At 35.7% G+C, this 22046-nt stretch overlaps 1 protein-coding gene across 1 annotated transcript in view; it reads left to right on the plus strand.

Moving 5' to 3' along the window:
- The window catches only part of NUP155 (nucleoporin 155), a 61729-nt gene that overhangs the window by 20561 nt on the left and 19122 nt on the right, over positions 1-22046 (plus strand). Inside the window, exons 12-22 of the mRNA XM_060009573.1 lie at positions 785-885; positions 3205-3375; positions 5644-5754; positions 6633-6727; positions 7800-7888; positions 8361-8423; positions 8945-9092; positions 10201-10267; positions 11341-11456; positions 17017-17114; positions 19535-19665. Coding sequence (XP_059865556.1) covers positions 785-885; positions 3205-3375; positions 5644-5754; positions 6633-6727; positions 7800-7888; positions 8361-8423; positions 8945-9092; positions 10201-10267; positions 11341-11456; positions 17017-17114; positions 19535-19665 — 1190 coding nt within the window. The remainder of the gene's footprint in view (positions 1-784; positions 886-3204; positions 3376-5643; positions 5755-6632; positions 6728-7799; positions 7889-8360; positions 8424-8944; positions 9093-10200; positions 10268-11340; positions 11457-17016; positions 17115-19534; positions 19666-22046) is intronic.

Here is a 22046-nt window from a genome sequence, read left to right on the forward strand (position 1 = left end):
AAATGTACAATCTATTAGTGTTTAGTTTATTCATGGAGTTGTACAACGATCACTACTATCTAATTTCGGAACATTTTCATCACTGCAGAAAGAAACCCTGTACCCATTAGCTGTCACTCCCTATCTCCCCCTTCTCCCAGCCCTGGGAAATCACTAGTCTACTTTCTGTTTCTATGGATTTGCCTCTTTTGGACATTTCATTTAAATGGAGTTGGAAAATATAGGACTGGCTTCTTTCACTTAGCATAATGCTTTCAAGGTTTATCTATTGTAGCAGGTTCTTTTTTTTTTTTTTTTTTTTTTGCTGAATAATATTTCATTGTGTGAGTGTACCACATTATAATTACCCATTCAGCATTGGGTGGGCATTTGGGTTGTTTCTCTTTTTTGGCTATGATGAATGATGTTGTTATAAACATTTATGTACAAGTTTTTGAGTGGACACATTTTCATTTCTTTTGGCTATATACCTAAGAATGGAATGCTGGATCATATGGTAACTTTAGAAACGTTAAAATGTGAAAAAAAAAGTTGTGTTTACCTGAAAGAAATGCAGTATAAGGTCTAGAACACTTAATAATGCTACCCTGGCACTAATTATATATCCTTTTAGGGGATTTATTTTTGTTTATTTTGTGACTTGTTTATTTATAAAGATTAATGCTGTATATTTATGTATCTGTATTAATGTCACTAATTATTAATGTCACTAATATAATAATTATGATTATTGAGGATATATATTATTTGACATCATATAAGATTTTACATATTAAACTTTTAGGTATTCTACTGATGGCAGCCTCAGAAAATGAAGATAATGACATTTTGTGGTGTGTCAACCATGATACATTTCCTTTCCAAAAGCCAATGATGGAAACCCAGGTAAGTTATCCTGAGAGATTATAAAGAATTTTTTACATAATTTTAAGTGAAGAATAAAATTATGAGAAACTTTATCTTCTGATTTATTACTGTTTGCTTCTAATAATCTAATATGATTAGCAGTCGTACTGAAAAGAAGTATATACTGTTAATTTTTTGTTTTCCTCTGTGAGATTAGAAGTCATTATGGTACTCGTTAAAAACACCTTTAACAAAAAACATTGGAACCCTTTTAGAATGTTCTTCATAATGTACCTGAAAATGCCTATATCTTTTCTGAAATGATCTTTGTCCCACTTAAATATATTATATTTTTAGTTATTATGAGGCCATGCATTATAGTTATGACTTAGAACTTTATTCTTATGATCTCTTTAATTTGTAGTTCCGCCTAAATATTTAACGTTTTTTCTTTTAATTATAGAAAATTTCAAATATATGCAAAAAATAGAATGGTAAACTGAACCCCACATTAAGAAATTACCCATTTCTCCATCTTGTTTCATATCTCTTCCCCACGTATATAAATGTATACACACAAACACTTGATTGTGTTTTAAAAGTAAATATCACGTATACCACGAAGTCAGCAGAGAGGTCCTGGGTGAGAGGTGCGGCCCCGGCCTATCCTGGCCCAATCCCACACCTAGGCCACCCACCCCAGCCCCCAGCCCAGGAGATGCTGAGAGGAGGCCATCTCTACTCACTCCCCTTGCTGTCCCCTACTCCACTCCCATCTGTCCTCCTAGATGCCCTAGCATAGCTCATGTTACCTGCCCCCAGAGGCTGCTGATCAAACGAGATAGACCAACCCCCACTAGTGTGTGAATGTCTGAGACTCTCTTTGGAGCCATCTCTTTAAAGGCATTTTGGTTCTAGTGTCACTAGCTGCTTCTGGTTATTTTCAAACGTGAACCCGTCTGGTTAGGGGGAGTGGGAAAAGGTGTGTGTAGATGGGAGGAGGAAGAACCAGTTCCTGGGAATGGGGGCATGGTTTGAATGGACTCTTCCAAGTTGCTTACATGGCCTAAGCAGCTGGGGTAGAGTCAGGAGGTAGGTATGGAGGCAAGGAGCACCTTTCTCAAATTCTTTTCTTTATCCTTTGAACTTTACTGAGCACATACTGTGTTGCCTCATTATGCGACAGACAGTAAGGATTCAGAACTCAGGAAGATATAAACCCTGTCTTGATGGGAGCACAGTGTTAGCGGGTGCAGGTTTGAAATCTGGCTCTTCCTCAAAGCAGTGACTCAGAGGACTAACGTGTCTCTGGTCCTCAATTTCCTAATCTATAACAGTTTTAATAGTACCTACCTCTGTGGGGTGGTTGTGGGATTAAATGAGTTCATGTGTGTAAGGTGCTGAGAACACTACCTGGCACACAGGAAGCACTCGATAAATGTTAGCTACTTTTAAAGTAGATACTATATATCATATATATCATATCACTTCACCTCTATAATACTTGAGTTCTCAAACAAATGTGGACTTTAAATATATATATATAAATATAGCTCATGAACTTTAATCAAATTCTGGTCTCCCAAAAACAGCTATACAAGACATTAAGTCAATGGAAAAATTCTGTATTGACTGGGCATTAGATTGTATTAGAGAAATGTTAATATTCTTACATGTTAGGATAGTATAGTGGTTATGTTAGAAAACATCCTTATTTTTAAGAGGTGCATGCAAAAGTATTTAGTGGTGACATGATATTCATAACTTTCAAATGGTTCAGTAAATGAAAAAATATAGAAAGAAGAAAGCAAATAGGGCAAAATGCTATCAATTGTTGAATCTAGGTATCAGGCATATGGACGTTTATTGTACTTTCAACATTTTATTAATGCTTAAAATTTTTTATAATAAAATATTTTAGAAGACTAGACACTTTTTTTTAGAGAGTATCTTAGTTTAGAAAGCAGATGTAACTTCAGAAGAAAACAAAAACTGTATGTCAGCAGATTTGAGCACTGAACCTACCAGTGTAGATCAATTTACCCTGGAAAGAGGGTAGAAGGTATAGTCTTCAGTTACTGAAAACATTGTAATTTTAGTAAATACTATTTATAGTTCATCCTAAGAAAATTTTGCCTTTGTCTTCTGGTATGAAAAGATTTACTATCATAGAAGATGCCTGATTAAAAGAATAGACATTAGAAAATTAAATACAGACTTTTGAGAATATTCGTGCTGATGTATTATTATTAATCTGTTAAACCCTACATTATTTAAAGATTGTATTATTCTTTTTTAGAAGGTTTTGCCTCATGTAACTTTAATAATATGTATAAAACGTTTGTTTCTTCTACATAGATGACTACTCGTGTTGATGGTCATTCCTGGGCTCTTTCTGCAATAGATGAGTTCAAAGTAGATAAGATAATCACACCCTTAAATAAGGATCATATTCCCATAACTGACTCACCAGTTGTTGTACAGCAGCACATGTTGCCTCCAAAGAAGTTTGTTCTCCTCTCAGCACAGGTATTTACATCATCTGTTAAGGTGGAGAGAAAAAGAAGAGAAGCCATATTTAACGTTTTGGTCAAAGTATTCTGCAGTAGTTGCTTAATAGAGTCGTTTACCTAAGTACTTAGGAATGTTTATTCTTAAAATATTCTTAAGGAATAGTTTATAAATACCAAAAATGTGGGCCTTCTCTAGTTGTGGCAAGGGGGGGCTACTCTTCATTGCAGTGCACAGGCTTCTCATTGCGTTGGCTTCTCTTTGTTGTGGAGCACGGGCTCTAGGCACACGGGCTTCAGTAGTTGTGGCACGCGGGCTCAGTAGTTGTGGCTTGCAGGCTCTAGAGCTCTAGAGCACAGGCTCAGTAGTTGCTCCGCGGCATGTGGGATCTTCCTGGACCAGGGCTCAAACCTGTGTCCCCTGCATTGGCAGGCGGATTTTTAACCACTGCACCACCAGGGAAATCCAAGAGCTTGCTGTTTATAAAGTATTGCTATTATACTTTTTCTAAAGTAGCATTTCTATCAATAGTATTCAGCATAAAATTAGTAAAACAAGCTATGTTTATTTCTTATCATGTAGTCCTCACTTGTTAAAAAAAGAATCTTTTAGTATTTATTTTTTGAGTAGCGATGCATTGACAATTCCACTGGTAAGCAGAGGGGTATACACAATAAAATCTCCCTTCTGGTTTGGGTCCCCTCCCTACCGACACCCATGTCATCAGAATCTATATCTTTCCAGAGATATGTTATGATATCAATATACAAACAATATAAGTATATTTATAAACACACATTAGCATATTGTATGCACTGTTTTATACTTTGCTTTTTATGTTTCAAAGATACATTTCAGATATCTTTCCATAGTAATATATAAAGAACTTTCTCATTCTATTTTATATTTGAAAGGCATTCCTTTATATGGATGTACCATATTTAACTAGGCCCCTATTAATAGATCATCTTTTGCCTTTAAAAATAATGCTGCGGACTTCCTTGGTGGCGCAGTGGTTGAGAGTCCGCCTGCTGATGCAGAGGACACGGGTTCATGCCCCGGTCCGGGAATATCCCACATGCTGCGGAGCGGCTAGGCCCATGAGCCATGGCCTCTGGGCCTGTGCGTCCGGAGCCTGTGCTCCGCAATGGGAGTGGCCACAACAGTGAGAGGCCGGCGTACCACAAAAAAATAAAAATAAAAATAAAATAATGCTGCAACGTTGTGCATATATCGTTTTGCCTGTGTGTGAGTAAAGCTGTAGAATTACATCTACTGGATCAAAAAGTATGTGTGTTTATCAATTTGATAGATGTTGCCAAGTTCCCTGTATATATACATACATTCACTATCAGTGAATGTTGAGTGCTTGTTTCCTTACATCCTGTGCAAGTACAATATACCATCGTATTAAGAGTGAGATTGACTGTCTGTTCTAGTGTTTATTTTTCTGTGAATTGTCTGTTCCTGTTCTATATCCACTTTTCTATTAAGTTGTCTTTTTCTTTTTTATTTATAGAGGCTCTTTATATGTCAAGGAAACTAACTTTTTGTGATTTAGTCTCAGATATTTTTCCTGGTTTGCCATCTTATTTTGTTCACTGAGATTTTTTTTCCCATGTAGATAAGTTTATAAGTAGTTGAAATACTCAGTTTTTTGGGGGGATTTCTATTGAAGTTTAAAAAAAAAAAGACCATCCGCACTCTGAAGTTCATAAAATAATTCACCCAGAGTTTCTTCTACTACTATTACAGTTTTATTTTGTCCTGTCTGTTTGGAATTTATCCTGTTTTAGGTATGAGTATGGATCCAGCTTCATTTTTTCCCAAAGTGGACATACTTGTGCCAACATGATTAATGAAATATCTAACTTTGATCCTTTAATTTGAGGGGCAGCTTTTATCATATATTAAGTTCTAGTGCTTACTTGAGCCTATATCAGAACTTTCTGTTTTGTTCCACTTATCTGACTGTTTATTCATGTGCTAATACCATGCATAAGATAAAGGTTTATAATATGTTTGTGTCTGACAGAGCCTGCACCCTTTTGCTTTATTTTTTAGCGGGGAGGGGCAGTGTTCTCTTATTAAGTTTTCTGCATGGATATATAGATCTAGTATAGGCTAGGAATTGAAGTGTAGATGATCTTTTTGACCAGTTTACTTCATATTCTTGAAGTTACTTTTTTGTTTCATTGCTTTTATTAAATAAGGTAGCAAGGTCAGTTGCTACTAGCCATGCTTGATAAATCTATTATTCATCCTCTTTCTTTTTGAACTTCTTAGGGGAGTCTTATGTTTCATAAACTTAGACCTGTAGATCAACTGAGGCATCTACTTGTGAGTAATGTGGGTGGAGATGGAGAAGAGATTGAAAGATTCTTTAAATTACATCAGGTAATTATTTATACCTTTTTTTATTGTGATGATATTATGTAAGTTAGTTAGGATCAAAATACTGTGGTTAATACTAGTCTTCCTTTCTTTGCCTTAATCACTGTATGTGTACTGGTACTTGGGAGCAGTATTAATATGCTATAAGGGTTTATGGTAAATGCTCAGATTTTTGTTCTGTTTTTGATAAATTCTTATCATTAAAGTGTACTAGTAAGAGTGTGATGTTCAAATTATATGATGAATGTATTTTTATTAAAAGGACAAGATATTTATAGATAAATAACTTTTTTAATTAAAAACTTTTTTTTTTTAAGCCACAACTAGAAATGATGAGGTAAAACTGGGAATGCTTAGTTTAAAATCAGGAATATCAGATCAAAGTTAAATATACACACTCTGAATTCAAACTACCAGCTCCACCATCAGAGTAGATTACTTGAATTCTCTGAGCTTCCATTTTCTCATGTGTATTAAATTATAATATGTGGAGTGAGGATTAATATGCTCTAAACTCTTAAAATAGTGCCTGGCACATGACAAGTACTTAATAAATGTTAGCTATTATTGTTATTTTCTAAAAGGTTAAAACACCATGAGAAAAAAACCCGGGAGTAGTGGGGGACTAAACCAGAAACTAAAGTAGAATCTAGATAAAAAGAAAAAGAGACCATCCTTTAATAACAGCGCCTATGATAAACTTTAAAACCAATAGTGTTTACTTCTCCTTTTTCATACCAGCTGATTTCATTCATTCAGCAAATATTTATCAAGTACCTGCTCTGTGCTAGGCACGGGTTTAAACACTGGATACAGAAGTAAACAAAACTTCTTTTGAAATGTTTATGTTTTACATAAGGAAAGATACTCTTTTTTTACAGGAAGACCAGGCCTGTGCAACTTGCCTTATTCTTGCTTGTTCCACTGCTGCCTGTGACAGAGAAGTATCTGCTTGGGCCACTCGGGCTTTCTTCAGGTATATATCACTTTCTTTTGTTCTTGGCCACTTTTTATTAATGGTTGCATTGGCTAATGTGGTTGTTTAAGGGTTTGCAAAACAGTTGAGCAACTATATAGGCAAGTTAGTAAAATTTAAATTGGAAAGGTGATAATACTACTGGAAGCAACTAGATTAGCATAATTTATGCATTGTTACTCTTTCTCTGGATTCTCTTCTCCAACTTCTTTTGTCTAGTCTTCTACCTCAGTTATTATCTCATCTATCTTTTCTACTTCCTCAAACACTACCAGTTCTGCTTTATGTGTATCATTTGCATTGAGAGATTGAGTCACTTTTAGAAAACTTGATATCAAAGAGATATTATTTGGAAAATATTTAGCTAAGAATAAATTTAAAATGCAATTTTGTTTAAAAGAATTTTTTGAGTGGTCTAACCATAATCTAGTATGAAAATTACAGTACCATATACTTATTAAATACATTCTATGCATTGCAGACTCTTCTTTAGAAATTGCCAGAGTCCCTTATGATTCTTCTTGTTAGCAATTTGAAGTCAACATTTACTAAATATTTTATTATGTATCTGTGTATATTTCACTGTCAACACAATGCATTTAAAGTCTCTAATGTTTTTTTAATATTTATTTATTTATTTATGGCCGCGTCGGGTCTTTGTTGCTGCATGTGGGCTTTCTCTAGTTACGGCGAAAGGGGACTACTCTTCATTGAGGTGCACAGGCTTCTCATTGCAGTGGCTTCTCTTGTTGCGGAGCACGGGCTGTAGGCACGTGGGCTTCAGTAGTTGTGGTGCTTGGGCTCAGTAGTTGTGGCTCGCGGGCTTTAGAGCACAGGCTCAGTAGTTGTGGTGCACAGGCTTAGTTGCTCTGTGATGTGTGGGATCTTCCTGGACCAGGGATTGAACCCATGTCCCCTGCATTTACAGGCAGATTGTTAACCACTGTGCCACCAGGAAAGTCTCTAGTGTTTAAAGCATTTATTTGGAAGCTAAGCAGGACTTGAAACAGTTCTAGCTTTTAAGATGTATAGTTTCACTGAATAAACTCAGCCCCTGTTGTCATAAAAATAGGTATGGTGGTGAAGCACAGATGAGATTTCCAGCCACTCTCCCCGCTCCAAGTAATGTTGGTCCCATCCTGGGGTCTCCTGTCTACTCTGGTGAGTATGAAACATTGAAATGAAACTGTTTCTAATAGAGTTGAATTTTAGAAGCTTTGTAGTATATTTTAATGGATAAAAAATTTCATTGTATTTTCTTTACTGCTACTGCATTATTAGGGAATAATTCTATAGATGTCTGACTCTTAGTGTTATGATATATTAATATTGAATCTTTAGTGTATACTGGGAAACAAAATAAGATATAACCAGTAGTATTTACAGAACTCATTTGTTATTTATTCAAAAGGAAAGAGTTGAGAGGTTTAATAACAAACTCCCACCTCAATGTTTTCCAAAGTGGGGATTGTTAGAAAGTTGCTGGGAAATGAGTCCCTAATTCTTGAATATATTATGGGTGGTGCCACTCCTCACTCTTACACTTAGAAACAGTTTCTGTGTCTAATTTTGATCAGATACAAAAAAACTGGGAGATAATTTTATAAATCTTTATATTCTTCTTTCTTTTTAGGTTCTCCTATTCCTAGTGGTAGTACGTACCTGAATCCATCCTTTTTGGGAACACCATCTCAAGGTACCTCTTTTCTTTGTTTTAGGTTGCTACTACTATTCTTTTTGAGGAGCTAACATTGTGAATTACTATTCTTAATGCTTAGAATGGGAAAGATTAACTTGTCCTATTCCCCTGAAAATAATGTAGTTTAATAGAAGTGGCATCCAAGCAAGTATTGGCATTTGGCCATGAATGCCTTTACTTAGTGGACCTGGAAAGCCCCCTTTTTGAGTATCAGGACTTAATTACCAGCCCTGAACTGTATAATTAGTCCTGTTTTACTCCCAGCATTAATGTGCAGTGATTGCAAGCTTGCTTTCCTTTTCATCCTGCATTGCCCACACTTGAAAGCCAACTTGGGAGTTCCTCTCCAAGTCTAAATCTCTCTTCTTATCAAGGAAAACCAAATTAAATAACTATTTATTTCAATATTTTTGTAATTGTTTTTACCTATGGGTCTAGGGACAACTGACTTGGGTTATTGAGAATTCTGAATATTTAATGTTAAGTTTTAAGATTTGTTTTTCTTACGTGTGTACAAGGTGTTCATCCTCCTGCTATGTCAACTCCAGTGTGTGCTATGGGAAATCCAGCAACTCAGGCCACAAGTATGAGTTGTATGGCTGGACCAGAGATTGTGTACTCTGGAAAACACAATGGTATTTGCATTTACTTTTCTCGAATCATGGGGTAAGTTTTTCATGGGATAATTAACTGTTGATTACCTTGTTCTATTGTGTATAGTTGAACATTTTTAACTTTAAATTTGGGACATTATTTGTGCCTACTAAATTTTACTTATAGTTTAAGCTCACTTGTCCATTAATAAGATTGTTTTCTGTCATTCAGCTTTTTTATTATCTAACCATCTGTATTTGTTACTGTGTTTTATATATGTATATATATCTTCAAAATATATCTGTATATACTAATATGTAGTGTAACAAACCATCCCATAACTCAGTGACATGTGTCTGCAAGTCAGTTAGGCAGTTCTGGTCTTGGCTAGGCCCACTATGCATTTGAAATCAGCTTTGAGGTTGAAGAGAGTTGTGTCACTCTTGGCTGGACTCTCACATGTTTAGGGTTATGTTTGTGTGTTGGTCTAGAATGGCCTCAGCTGAGACAGCTGGATTGTTCTCCACATGGTCTCTCATCCTCTAGCAGGCTAGTCAGGGATCATAGACTTGGTGGTGGTAAGGTTCCATGAGAGAGAGTAGAAACTTGCAGAGCCTCAGGATGCCTGGGCTCAGAATAGGTCTCCTATCACTTCTGCCTGACTTACTTGGCAGGGGGACATCTCCAAGCCAGCCCAGATTCAAAAAGTGGGAAATAGACTCCTCGTTATAAAGGAGGCATCAGAGTCATATTGTAAAGAGAATAGGTGTGGGGAGGGATAAAGAATTACAGCCATTTTTCAATCATTCTACCAGATCCACTTAATTATCATGTCTGGTGTGTATTTTTCTTAGATTTGAGTTGTATGCTTTCATATGAATCATTTGCTTAAAAATGTGAAACAGTGCAGAACTCACTTTATAAGCTTCCTTGTTTCCAATTTATTACCCAGGGTCTTTGATTTTTCTTCAACAGTATTTCATTATGTGAAATGACTTAGATCTGTCAGGTTTGGAAATTTTCCTTTTTTTTTTTTTGTTTTCAGATAACTTAGTAAAATGTTAAATGAAGTCATTGCTACACTTTAAAAACTAAATAAACACATAGAAAGGAATTTACTACTTATTGTAATTGTTTTTATTCATCTACAGCACAATCATTAAAACATTTTTTGTTCCAGAAACATCTGGGATGCTAGTTTAGTTGTGGAGAGAATATTCAAGAGTGGCAACAGAGAGATCACTGCAGTAAGTGTGTTATATAAATAACAGTATTCCATTATCTCTGTGGAGCCAGTTTACGTTATTAATGGGGAAGTAGATTGTTTTATATCTCTTGATGTTATAAACAACATGCAGTGATTATTCCTTTATATACATGTTTGTGTACTCGTCCAGTAAACTGTTCACCCCCTGAGTTACATCTCAGCTCTGTCACTTACTAATGATGAGTAAATTTCTTAACATTTCAGAGCCTGATATCTCACAGTAAAATGAGAATGTATCTCCCTCATAACATTGTTATGGGGGCTAAATAGAATCAGTCCTAATACTTAATATTGCTCAAAGTTACAATTTAATGTATTGCTTATATGCCCCCAAACTCCAAGAACCTAGCACTAATTTCCATGTATTGGTGTACTTTCCAGAGTGCTTTAAGAAACACAGAAATTTGTACTATCATAAATTCAGGTATTAAAGGTTTTTTTTTAATGTGAAGTATGCATGCAATTTATTTTAAGCTTTTTTTCTTTTTAAGATGGAAAGATACTAAACATCTTTTTAACTCTGATACTCTATTTTAAAGTTCTAAATTTTAAAGTTTCTCAGAATCAGAATGTATTATCATAGTATGTGATTTCATTTGTGTGAATTTCGAACAGGAAAAACCAGTCTATATTCTATGATAGAGGTAAGAAAAGTGGTTGGTTACCTAGGAGGTAGAATGACTAATGACTAGAAAAGGGGCAATAGGGAACTTTTTTGGGTGTTGGAAATACCCAATATTGTGATCTGGGTGGTGACTATATAAAGATGTAAAAAGTTATCAAGGTATTCACTTAAGATTTGTGTATTTTACTGTCTGTAAATTATACCTCATTAAAACCAGAGCAGCAGGGGGTGGAGGGATGTGGGTGTCTAGCCCTTTATTCTGGTCACCAAGTATAAATTGATAAAAGAAATAACTTTACTGTTTATGAAGATAGGGTACCTTAGAATTAAAACTTCATGTTCAATTATGGGTATACAGCATATGTGTTTTTTATAGAAGCTTTTTTTTCATTGTTTTTAAATGTTTGAAAATATTTCCTTTCTTTCAGATTGAAAGTAGTGTTCCCTCCCAGCTGCTGGAGTCAGTGCTACAAGAACTGAAAGGTTTGCAAGAATTTCTAGACAGAAACTCCCAGTTTACAGGAGGACCATTAGGAAATCCAAAGTAGGAATAAATAAGATTTATTTCCCTTTTTATTCTGAGATTTAATTTACATGTTATAAAATTCATCCTTTTAAAAAGTTTCATGGTTTTTAGTATATTCATAAAGTTAAACTATCATCACCACTATCTAGTTCCAGAACATTTGCATCACACCAAAAAGAAACCCTATGCCCATTAGCAGTCACTCCATGTCTTAATTCAAGCTGAAATAACAAAGATACCATAAACTGACTGGCTTAGACAACAAACATTTATTTTTCATAGTTCTGGAGGCTGGAAGTCTGAGATAGGGTGCCAGCATGGTCAAGTTCTGGTGAGGACCTTCTTCCTGGTTTGCAGACAGCTGCTTTCTTTTTGTGTCATTACATGGCAGAGAGAAAACCAGACAGCAAGTCCTCTGGTTTTTTCTTAGAAGGGTAGTAATCTTATCATGGGTCTCCACCTTCATGAGCTCACCTAAACTTAATTACCTCCCAAAGGCCATACCTCCAAAAATACCATCGCTTTGAGGATTACTATGAATTTGGTGGGACACAAACATTCAGTTGGTAACACTGCAAAGTTGTCTTTCCCCTAGTCCCTGGCAAATACTAATCCAATCTCTTTCTATGGATCTGCCATATTTTGGATCTTTTATGTAAATGCAGATATACAGTATGTGGCCTTTTGTTTCTGGCTTTTCTCTTAGCATAATATTTTCATGTTCATATATTGTAGTGTATATCAGTACTTGGTTTCATTTTTCAGTTCATCGTTTGATGCATATTTGCCTTGTTTCACCATTTTTTCTTTTTCTTTTTTTTAATTGATTTTTTTTGTTTTTTATTGAAGTATAGTTGATTTACAATGTTGTGTTTCAGCTTTTTGGCTATTATGAATAATGCTGATATGCACATTCCTGTAAAAGTTTTTGCATGGACACATGTTTAGGATGAACATTTTTTGTTGCTGTTGTTATAAAAGTAATATGGACTTGTAAAAAATTCACATCACTCCCCTGATGAATTAATTTGAAGTATGACAATATAAACTTTCAAATCATATGTGAACATACATGAATATATGAATATACACACATGTATATGAATGTATATTCATATATTCATATACATTTCTTTTTTAATACAATTTTTAAAGCTTATACTCCATTTACAGTTACTAAGAAATAATTGGCTATATTCCTTGTGTTTTACAATACATCCTCATAGCCTGTCTTATACCCAGAAGTTTGTACCTCTCACTCCCCTACCCTTATATTGCCCACCCCTCCACCCCCTCCCCACTGGTGACCACTTGTTTTGTTCTCTATATCTGTGAGTCTGCTTCTTTTTTGTTATATCCACCAGCTTGTGTATTTTTTAGATTCTACATATAAGTGATATACAGTATTTGTCTTTCTCTGATTTATTTCACTTAGCATAATGCTCTGCAAGTCCATCCATGTTGCTGCAGATGACAAAATTTCGTTCTTTTTTATGGCTGAGTAGTAGTCCACTGTAAAAATAGGATCTAGGTAGGCATACTTTTTGTGAAACATTGTTTACATTCAGTATATTCTTTAGAGCATTCCAAAAATCAATAGAATAAATTTTGTTTGTATTGGCTACATGTTATTCCATTATATTCAAGCAATTAGTGGTATAACTCTATGCGTAATTAGGTTGTTTCTATTTCTTGATGGTATAAACAGGGTTCAGTGAGTATTCTTTATACATGTTTGTGTACTTGTTCAGTAGTATTCAGATGAATTTCTTTAGAAGTAAAATTTTGGGATATAAGAGCTTTTAAAAATGTTGGTATGTAGTATTTGGTTGTCCCCTGAGAAGGTTATACCAATTATTTTTAGCCTTCAGAACTCTTTTAAGTGTATCTTAACATGTATATATTGATTTCTAGCCCCTGCCACTTTTTAATTCAGTTAAAGAATCTTTGTCTTTTAACTCCATCTCATTTTGTTGGGGTTAATTAAATGTTTGATCTGTTTCTCACCATCCTGAACTTGTGGACTTTGTTGTGGTTTGGGATTTGTTTGTTTGTTTTTCTCCCCTTCCGTTTTACTGGATTGATTTAAAAGTTTTATGTATGACTTTTCTTCTTCTGATAGTTAGTTTTAAATTCTGAAAAATATACATCTCAGTCATCATTAATTGAACAGAATCTGTTATCTTACCTCCTTCCCCTACCCTCTACCACTGTCCTTCTTCCTACATAGCTGGAATTTTAGTTGGAAGGTGTTTTTTTTTTTTCTTTTTCTTTTCCACCATTATATTATTCTTCTGTTAATAGTTTCTAAGCAGTTTATTGAATTTACAATTATAGCCTCAATTATAACCTTCGATTTTGTAACCTACTACTTTGCTAATTTCTCTTTACTGTTTTTAGTAGTTTTTTTCATTGGGTTTTTTGGATTTTTCAAATATGTCATCCTGTCATCTGCAAATAGAGATAGTTCTACCATTTTCTTTCTAACTCTAGTTGCTTTCTTCTGTCTGCATAGGCTAATATCTCCAACATAGTGTTAAAGAGTGGAGATAATGGTGCGCATCCTGCTCTTACTCCTGACTTCAATGGGAAAGTGTGTAGTGTTTCCCCACTAAAGAAGATGCCTAGATATAGTTTAACATGATAAGAAAGTATCCATCCATTTCTATTTTATTGAGTATTTTTATAAAGTGAGTATTGAAGTATGTCAAATGTATTGTCTACATCTTATAGAGATGATTGTATAATTTTTTTCCTTACCTTTATTAAGAGATTTCCTAATTTCAACCAACCCTCACAACATTAGTCTCACCGAGTATGGGAATTTTTAAATAGCTTTTTTTTTTTTTTTTTTGCGGTACGCGGGCCTCTCACTGTCGTGGCCTCTCCCGTTGCGGAGCACAGGCTCCGGATGCGCAGGCTCAGTGGCCATGGCTCACGGGCCCAGCTGCTCAGCGGCATGTGGGATCCTCCCAGGCCGGGACACGAACCCGTGTCCCCTGCATCAGCAGGCGGACCCCCAACCACTGCGCCACCAGGGAAGCCCCTAAATAGCTTTTTAAGATAAAACTTACATACCATAAAATTCACTTGTTTTAAATTGGTTCAGTGATTTAGTAAATATATAGAATTTCTTCAGTCATGACAACAATCCATTTTTAGACCACATCCGTCTTGTTCATTTGCAGTCACTCCCCATTTCTGCCCTTCAGCCCCAAACAATTACTAATGTATTCTGTCTCTGTAGATTTACATATTCTTGACATTTCATATAAATGGAATCATACAGTGTGTGGTCTTCAGAGTCTTAGTATCTTTGCTTTGCTTCTTTGGGTATGTTCCATGCACATACAGCCTGGGAGGTGAGCCCAGAAGTTGTGTTCGTCTTCCTCAGAATTAGGGGATCTCCTCCTCCAGCCTCTTCTTGCTCTGATTTCCCATATATTCCCTAGCTCCCAGAGGCCTCTTTTACTGGTCCTCTGGATAGAAAGTCAGTGTTTTCTCCCGGTTTTCACTGTCTTATCATACAGCTTTGCAGAAGTGGTGGTGCCTTTGGGGCAAAGCATCAAGAGAAATAACTGATTCCCTCCAAACTTTTTGAACCACACGGCCCCCTTTTCTCAGTTCTTCTGCTCCAGTGTTTCTCAACCTTGGCACTGTAGACATTGTAGACTAGATAACTCTTGGTGCTGGGGACTGTCTTGTGCATTGTAGGATGTTTAGGATTATCCTTGGCCTCTGCCTACTAGATACCAGTAGCTCTCCCCAGTTATGACTCGAAATGTCTCCAGACGTTGCTGAATGTTCCTTGGGAGTTTTACTCACCATACTGTTTTGAGACTCAGTTCACCTTTGGACAAAGCCTGAAGATAAAGGAATTGGGGGGAACCCAGTATACTCACCTCCGTATGGATTATCATTCGAGTTTTGACTTCCCCTCATCAATCTGTGTGCTATTAGAGTCCTCAGGTGAATAGTTGCTTTTTGTATCGTGTCCAAATGAGAGAGACTGTAACAGGCTTACTCCATCTTGGCCAGCACCATCAGTTGAGTTTTTTATTTAGTATCATTATGTGAATCTGGTTTCAAACGTATTTAATGTGTTTTAATCCATTGCAGGTTGTTTTTCCAATGGAAAATTATCCCAACCTTTTGCCTCTTCAGACTGCTCTGAGTCCTTTTTGACAGTATTTGGTAGCATCTTTGCTTTCTAGCGTGACAGGACATTTCAGGCTCATTTGGTACAATTCTTGCCCTAGAACTGGATTTGGCCATTTCTCTAGGGAGCCCTAGTTTCTTTTGGTAGGAAAGGGTATTAGAGACTACAGCTAGAGGTATTAATTCCTACTGGTCGTGCTATACGTTGTTTTGTTTTTTATTTTTTTTAAAACAACAAAATTATGAGTTTGTATTGTTTTTCAGTTCAGCTTTAAGATTAAAGAGAATTTGCTCAGTTTCTTTTATAGTATAGTTGTATTGCTTTTACCCTAAAAATTTTGTTTTCTAACAACATTGACTTAATCACTTATGAACCTCATCCGACAGTGTACCTGTTATAGCTTCAGTAGTCATACTTTTTTTTTTTGCCATGCTCCATGGCTTGCAGGATCTTAGTTCCCCCATCAGGGATCGAACCCGTGCTCCCTGCATGGAGTCTTAACCACTTGACTGCCAGGGAAGTCCCTCTTTTTTATTTTAAATGGAAGTATAGTCCATTTACAGTATTATATTGGTTTCAGGTGTACAGCATTGTGATTCAATATTTTTACAGTTTATACTCCATTGGAAGTTATTACAAAATAATGGCTGTAATTCCCTGTGCTATACAGTACATCCTTTTTGCTTATCTATTTTTTACATAGTATTTTGTATCTCTTAATCTCCTACCTGTAATATGCCCCTTCCCTCTTCTCTCTCCCACTTAGTAACCACTAGTTTGTTTTCTATGCCTGTGAGTCCCTTTCTGTTTTGTATATACATTTTTTGTTTAAGTTCATCATTCTTTTCTTTGCATCCCTGAAGTTGCATTAAAACCTGAAATAATCAGATTCTTCACCAAATGAGCACCAAATGCTTTTATTAGCTCATTTCTCTCAGTGACCAGTATTTCCTGACAGCAGGTTCTTTGCTTTTCACTTTTGTCCTGAAGTTTTCATATCTGTAAAATGGTATTCTTAATAATATGTACCTTATAGAGTTGTTGTATTATGTTAAATCATTGGTGGGGACAGAATGCAAGTGTTTGATAAATGGAAGCTATTATTATTAACCATTTACTCTCAGTGAAAATTTAAGCATCTGAGAGATTAAAATGCTCCAGGTGTAAATTGTTGTATTGATTTGTCAGTGATTATTTCACTAATCTACAGAGGAAAAGAATATTTACAACATATTCCAGTTCACTATATACAGAATAGGCAAATTTATAGAATCAGAAAGTAGATGAGCTGTTGCTTAGGGTAGGGCGGGGGAAATGAGAATTGTCTGCTAATGGAAAGTGAGTAAAAATGTTCTAAAATTAAGTTGTGGTGATAATTGCACAACCCTTTGAATATACTTTCTGGAATTTTTGTTTCAGTACTACTGCCAAAGTGCAGCAGAGGCTGATAGGATTCATGCGCCCTGAAAATGGAAATACCCAGCAAATGCAACAGGAGCTGCAGAGGAAGTTTCATGGTAAATTATTGCTTCTGAATAGTTAAATGTACATGACCCCAGTAAAGAGTTTTATTAGGTGAATAGAAAAGAGTGGACATCTCTTGATAAGATCGTTTATGGTAACAAATGTTTTTATTAAAGTAATATTAGTGTGATTTGAAAAGTAAGATGATATGGACATCATGTATTTCCACAACTTTCAGCTCATAAAAGATTTTCATTTCTGCCACCAGAAAACATGACACACACTTTTTTTTTTTAACTTTTTTTGGGGGCAGGGGGAGTGCTGCATCCCGTGGCCTGTGGGATCTTAGTTCCCCGACGAGGGATCGAACCCAGGCCCCCTGCAATGGAAGCGAGGAGTCCTAACCGCTGGACCACCAGGGAATTCCCCGATACACACCTTTTTTTAATGAATTTTTTTATTGTGCTAAAATATACATAACATAAAATTTACCGTTTTAACCATTTTTAAGTGTACAGTTCAGTGGCATTCAGTAAGTTAAGTTCACATGATTTCCTGTAGCATGGTGATTGCAAAAAGCACCACTATCCATCTCCAGAATGTTTTCATCTTTCTAGTCTGAAACTCTGTACCCATGAAACAATAACTCCGCATTTTCCCCTGCCCCCAACCCCTGACAGTCACCTTTTTTTTTTCCTGTCTTTGAATTTTACTACCCTGTGTACCTCATGTAAGTGGAGTCATATAGTATTTGTTTTTTTGTGTGACTGCCTTATTTCACTTAGCATATAATGTCTTCAGAGTTCACATATGTAGTGGCATGTGTTGGAATTTCCTTCCTTTCTGAGACTGAATAGTACTCCATTGTGTGTATCAACCACATTTTGTTTATCCTTTCATTTCTTGGTGGACACTTAGGTTGCCTTCATCTTTGGGGTATTGTGAATAATCCTGCTATGAACATGGTGTACAAATAGAAATTTGAGTCCCTACTTTTAATTGTTTTATTATATATCCTGAAGTGTAATTGCTGGATTATGTGTAATTCTGTTTTTAATTTTTTGAGGAGCCACCATAACTTTTCCATAGCAACTATACCATTGTATTGGTACATTTCCACTGGTAGTACACAAAATATTCCAATTCCTCCACATTGTCACCAATAATTTTTCTCTTTCTTTTTTTTAAAAACCATTTCTATCCTAATGTGTGTGAAGTGGTATTTCTTGGAGAGTTAAAAATGTGAATCAAATGTTACGTTGTGTTTTTTTATTTATTATAAAAAAGTAACAACTAAGGAAACAGCAAGGGAACTGAAAAGTTCTTATAACCAATAATTATTCCAGATGTGAATTGGCATAGTAATAAAATATTGTTTAAATTTTGCCTGCCATTCAGTTTTTTTTTTAAGTTCTTTTGCCTTCCATTGTTTGAGCCAATTATTCTGGCTGATAGAACTTTGCTAGTTAAGACTCAGCTATTTACTTTTGTTCCAACGTACTTTCTTTCCTTCCTGCTGGACCTAGTTTTCTGTTCACTACTTTGTAAATTCTTCTTTCAGTACTTCTTTTCAAGTAAACTTGACAAAATACAAGCATTGGTAAGGATTTATACAAAGGGGAGCATTCAAATTGCTGACAGTATGCACTGAAATAACCACTTTGGAGAGCAGTTTGATCATATATATTAAAAGCTAAAAATGCATATGCATTCAAAGCCAGCAGTTTCACTTCTAGGTATATATTCAGGAACAGTCTTTATCAGACATTTTCCCCACAATAAGTAATAATTTTTATATTATGACCCAGATGTTTAAAAGCATATACACACAACAGAATTTTAAGAAATAACTATACCTATTTTATACCCTAATATTTTTTTTCCTTTTTCATTCTATTTCCTTTTTAAGGGGAAAAAAAAAAATCTGTCATGATTGACTGAATTGATTTCATGATTCACCAATGCATCTTAATTTGAAAAACAGTCGTAGCAAAACCTGACTGTGTTTTTGAGGAGACTTTTTAAGGATATTTATTGCGTTATTGTTGTAGTAGCAAAACATTGGAAACAACAGGAATGTCCTTCATGTGGAAAATGGACCTAATTGTGGTATACTTACATAATGGAACACTCAGCAATTAAAATAAATGTATTGATACTAGATTTTTACTTATCAGTATGGGTAGCCTTGAAAATATAACTGGGCAGAAAAAGCAATGGTGTAAATTGTCTAAAAACAGCAACATTTTTACTGTTTATGTATGCATACACACAGAAGCACTTATATATAGTGAGAGGATAAAACTGTGAATTCAACAACTCATGATCATGGTTGCCTATGAGGGGAGGAAGGAGAACAATGAGGATTTCAACCTTAACTATAGTTGTCGTTATTTGAGATAAAGTGTTGTTTTACTTAAAACAACTTAACCTGTCATTTTTCAAAACTTCATGAGTTGTGTTTTGTAATTAGAGGCTCAACTGAGTGAAAAGGTTTCACTTCAGGCAATCCAGCAGTTGGTTCGAAAATCATACCAGGCTCTGGCTTTATGGAAACTTCTTTGTGAACATCAGTTCACTGCCATTGTAGGAGAACTTCAGAAGGTAGGATATTTTTCCCCCTAAGGTCGTACTATTAATTCTGTGCCTAGTTTGTCTGCTTTTTTTTTGCGGTACGTGGGCCTGTCACTGTTGTGGTGGCTCCCGTTGCGGAGCACAGGCTCCGGACGCGCAGGCTCAGCAGCCATGGCTCACGGGCCCAGCCGTTCCGCGGCATGTGGGATCTTCCTGGACTGAGCACGAAGCCGTGTCCCCTGCATCAGCAGGCGGACTCTCAACTGCTGCGCCACCAGGGAATCCCAGTTTGTCTGCTTTTGAGTGAGCTGTAATCTTTCACTTAGTTTCAGAAGGAGATTATTTTGGGCAGCATTTAGGTTATGATCAAATTAATGTGTTATGAGAAAATTGCACTAAAGCATGATAACTTGAGGGGTTCATTATCAAAACCACAAGTTGTTACAGTATATGAGAACTTCGTTGTGATATGTGAATGAACTCTTACTTTACCAAAAATATTTTTCAAACAGTAGGTTGTAACCTTTATTTGGGCTACAGATCCCTTTGGGAATCTGATCAAAACTCTTTCTCACCACCTTCAAAGGATGCATACAGACACATACATAAAATTTTTGCATGTAATTTCAAGAAGTCCAGTGACCTAAATTAAAATTAAACATTCCTACTTTAAAGAAAAATGTTTGCCACTGTGGAAAATGAATGGTTCTTGCTGTCCTCATTGGAATCCTTTTTAAGGATAAAGGTAATTTGCATTTATCTAAATGTTAGGTCATTTAGGGGGAAGGTATTCCTACCTATTAATTTAATTGTGAGCATTTCTAAACGTACACAAAAGTACAGCAAGTACAACAAATAATCCCCCATACACAATTTATTTTCATTCAACATTTTCACAGTTTTACCAACTTTGCTTAATCTATCCCTTATTTTCTTTTTCTTTACTGAATTATTTTAAAGTAGATCCCTAACATCATGTCCTTTCATTCCTGTATATTTTAATGTGTATTCCTTTGGCCATTTTCTTGAATACCAATGTCATTATCACATTTAGCAATATTACCACTAATTCTTCTGGGTAACATCTAAAATAATGAAATTTCTGTGTCTTAAAAATATCTTTTTATAGATTGGTTCATTCTAATCAGAATCTAAACAGTTGGTTCACTCATTGAATTTGGTTGTTTTTTCTCTTAAATCTCTCAGTCTAGAGCAATTTTCTCTGTCTCTCTCTCTCTCTCTCTCTTTTTGGTGGGGGCGTGTTGCTATTGCCTTGTAGGCATCAGGTCATCAATCTTGTAGAATCCCAACATTCTGAGGTTGTCTTTACCTTCCTTGTAGTGAACTTGTTCGTCTATTTCTTGAATTTTCTATGAAATGGAAGTCAAGTCTACAGAGGCTTGATAAGTTCAGTTTTTTTGTTGTTGTTTGTTTTTTATTTATTTTATTTGTTTTATTTTTGGCTGCATTGGGTCTTCGTTGCTGCGCACGGGCTCTCTGCAGTTGCAGCAAGTGGGAGCTAGTCTTTGTCGCGGTGTGCGGGCTTCTCACTGCAGTGGCTTCTCTTATTGCGGAGCACAGGCTTTAGGTGCATGGGCTTCAGTAGTTGTGGCACACGGGCTCAGTAGTTGTGGCTCATGGGCTCTAGATCACAGGCTCAGCAGTTGTGGCGCACGGGCTTAGTTGCTCTGCATCATGTGGGATCTTCCCAGATCAGGGCTCGAACCCATGCCCCCTGCATTGGCAGGTGAATTCTTAACCACGGTGCCACCAGGGAATCCCCAGGTCCATTTATTTGATAAAGAATAGCACGTATTTTTTTTCCTCTTTTAAAAACTCAAGTGAATATGTTTAATTATGAAAGCTATTTCCTTTTCCATGCCAGGTAGAATAATGATTTTTAGTTTTATTGGCTGGTAAGAATAATGTAGGTCAGTTTTTAGCCTAGGTATCTTTTTTGTGATCCACCTTCAAAGCTTTCCTTCCCTATATGCTCAAGGAATGCAAATTAAATATTAATCCCAAAAATTTGAACATAGATTGTCTATTTGCTGAAATTTAGAAAAAAGAAATAGCAGTCAGATCACTAAACAGAATGTTACTATAGTATAAATCACCTCAATACTTTAGAACTCCATTTTAGCAAGCAGATTTGTTTAAATAAGATCAAACTCCAATGTTAGAAGTCCTTGAATAATAGAATTCAAATGTTATTTTGGAAAAATTAATGTAAGCCCAAGATTATTTAATGTAGCTAATTGATTGTTTTTTCCTGGTTATAACTAAAGTCAGGAGGCCTGTCTCGAATTTTGACTCCACTTGGGTTTTGCTTTCCTCATTTGTAAAGTGAGAGATTTGGAATAAGCATACTGTAGGTTCTTTTACAATTCTCAATGATTCTATGAAAATCT

The sequence above is a fragment of the Delphinus delphis genome, chromosome 3, assembly GCF_949987515.2.
Source record: "Delphinus delphis chromosome 3, mDelDel1.2, whole genome shotgun sequence".
Lineage (NCBI taxonomy): Eukaryota > Metazoa > Chordata > Mammalia > Artiodactyla > Delphinidae > Delphinus > Delphinus delphis.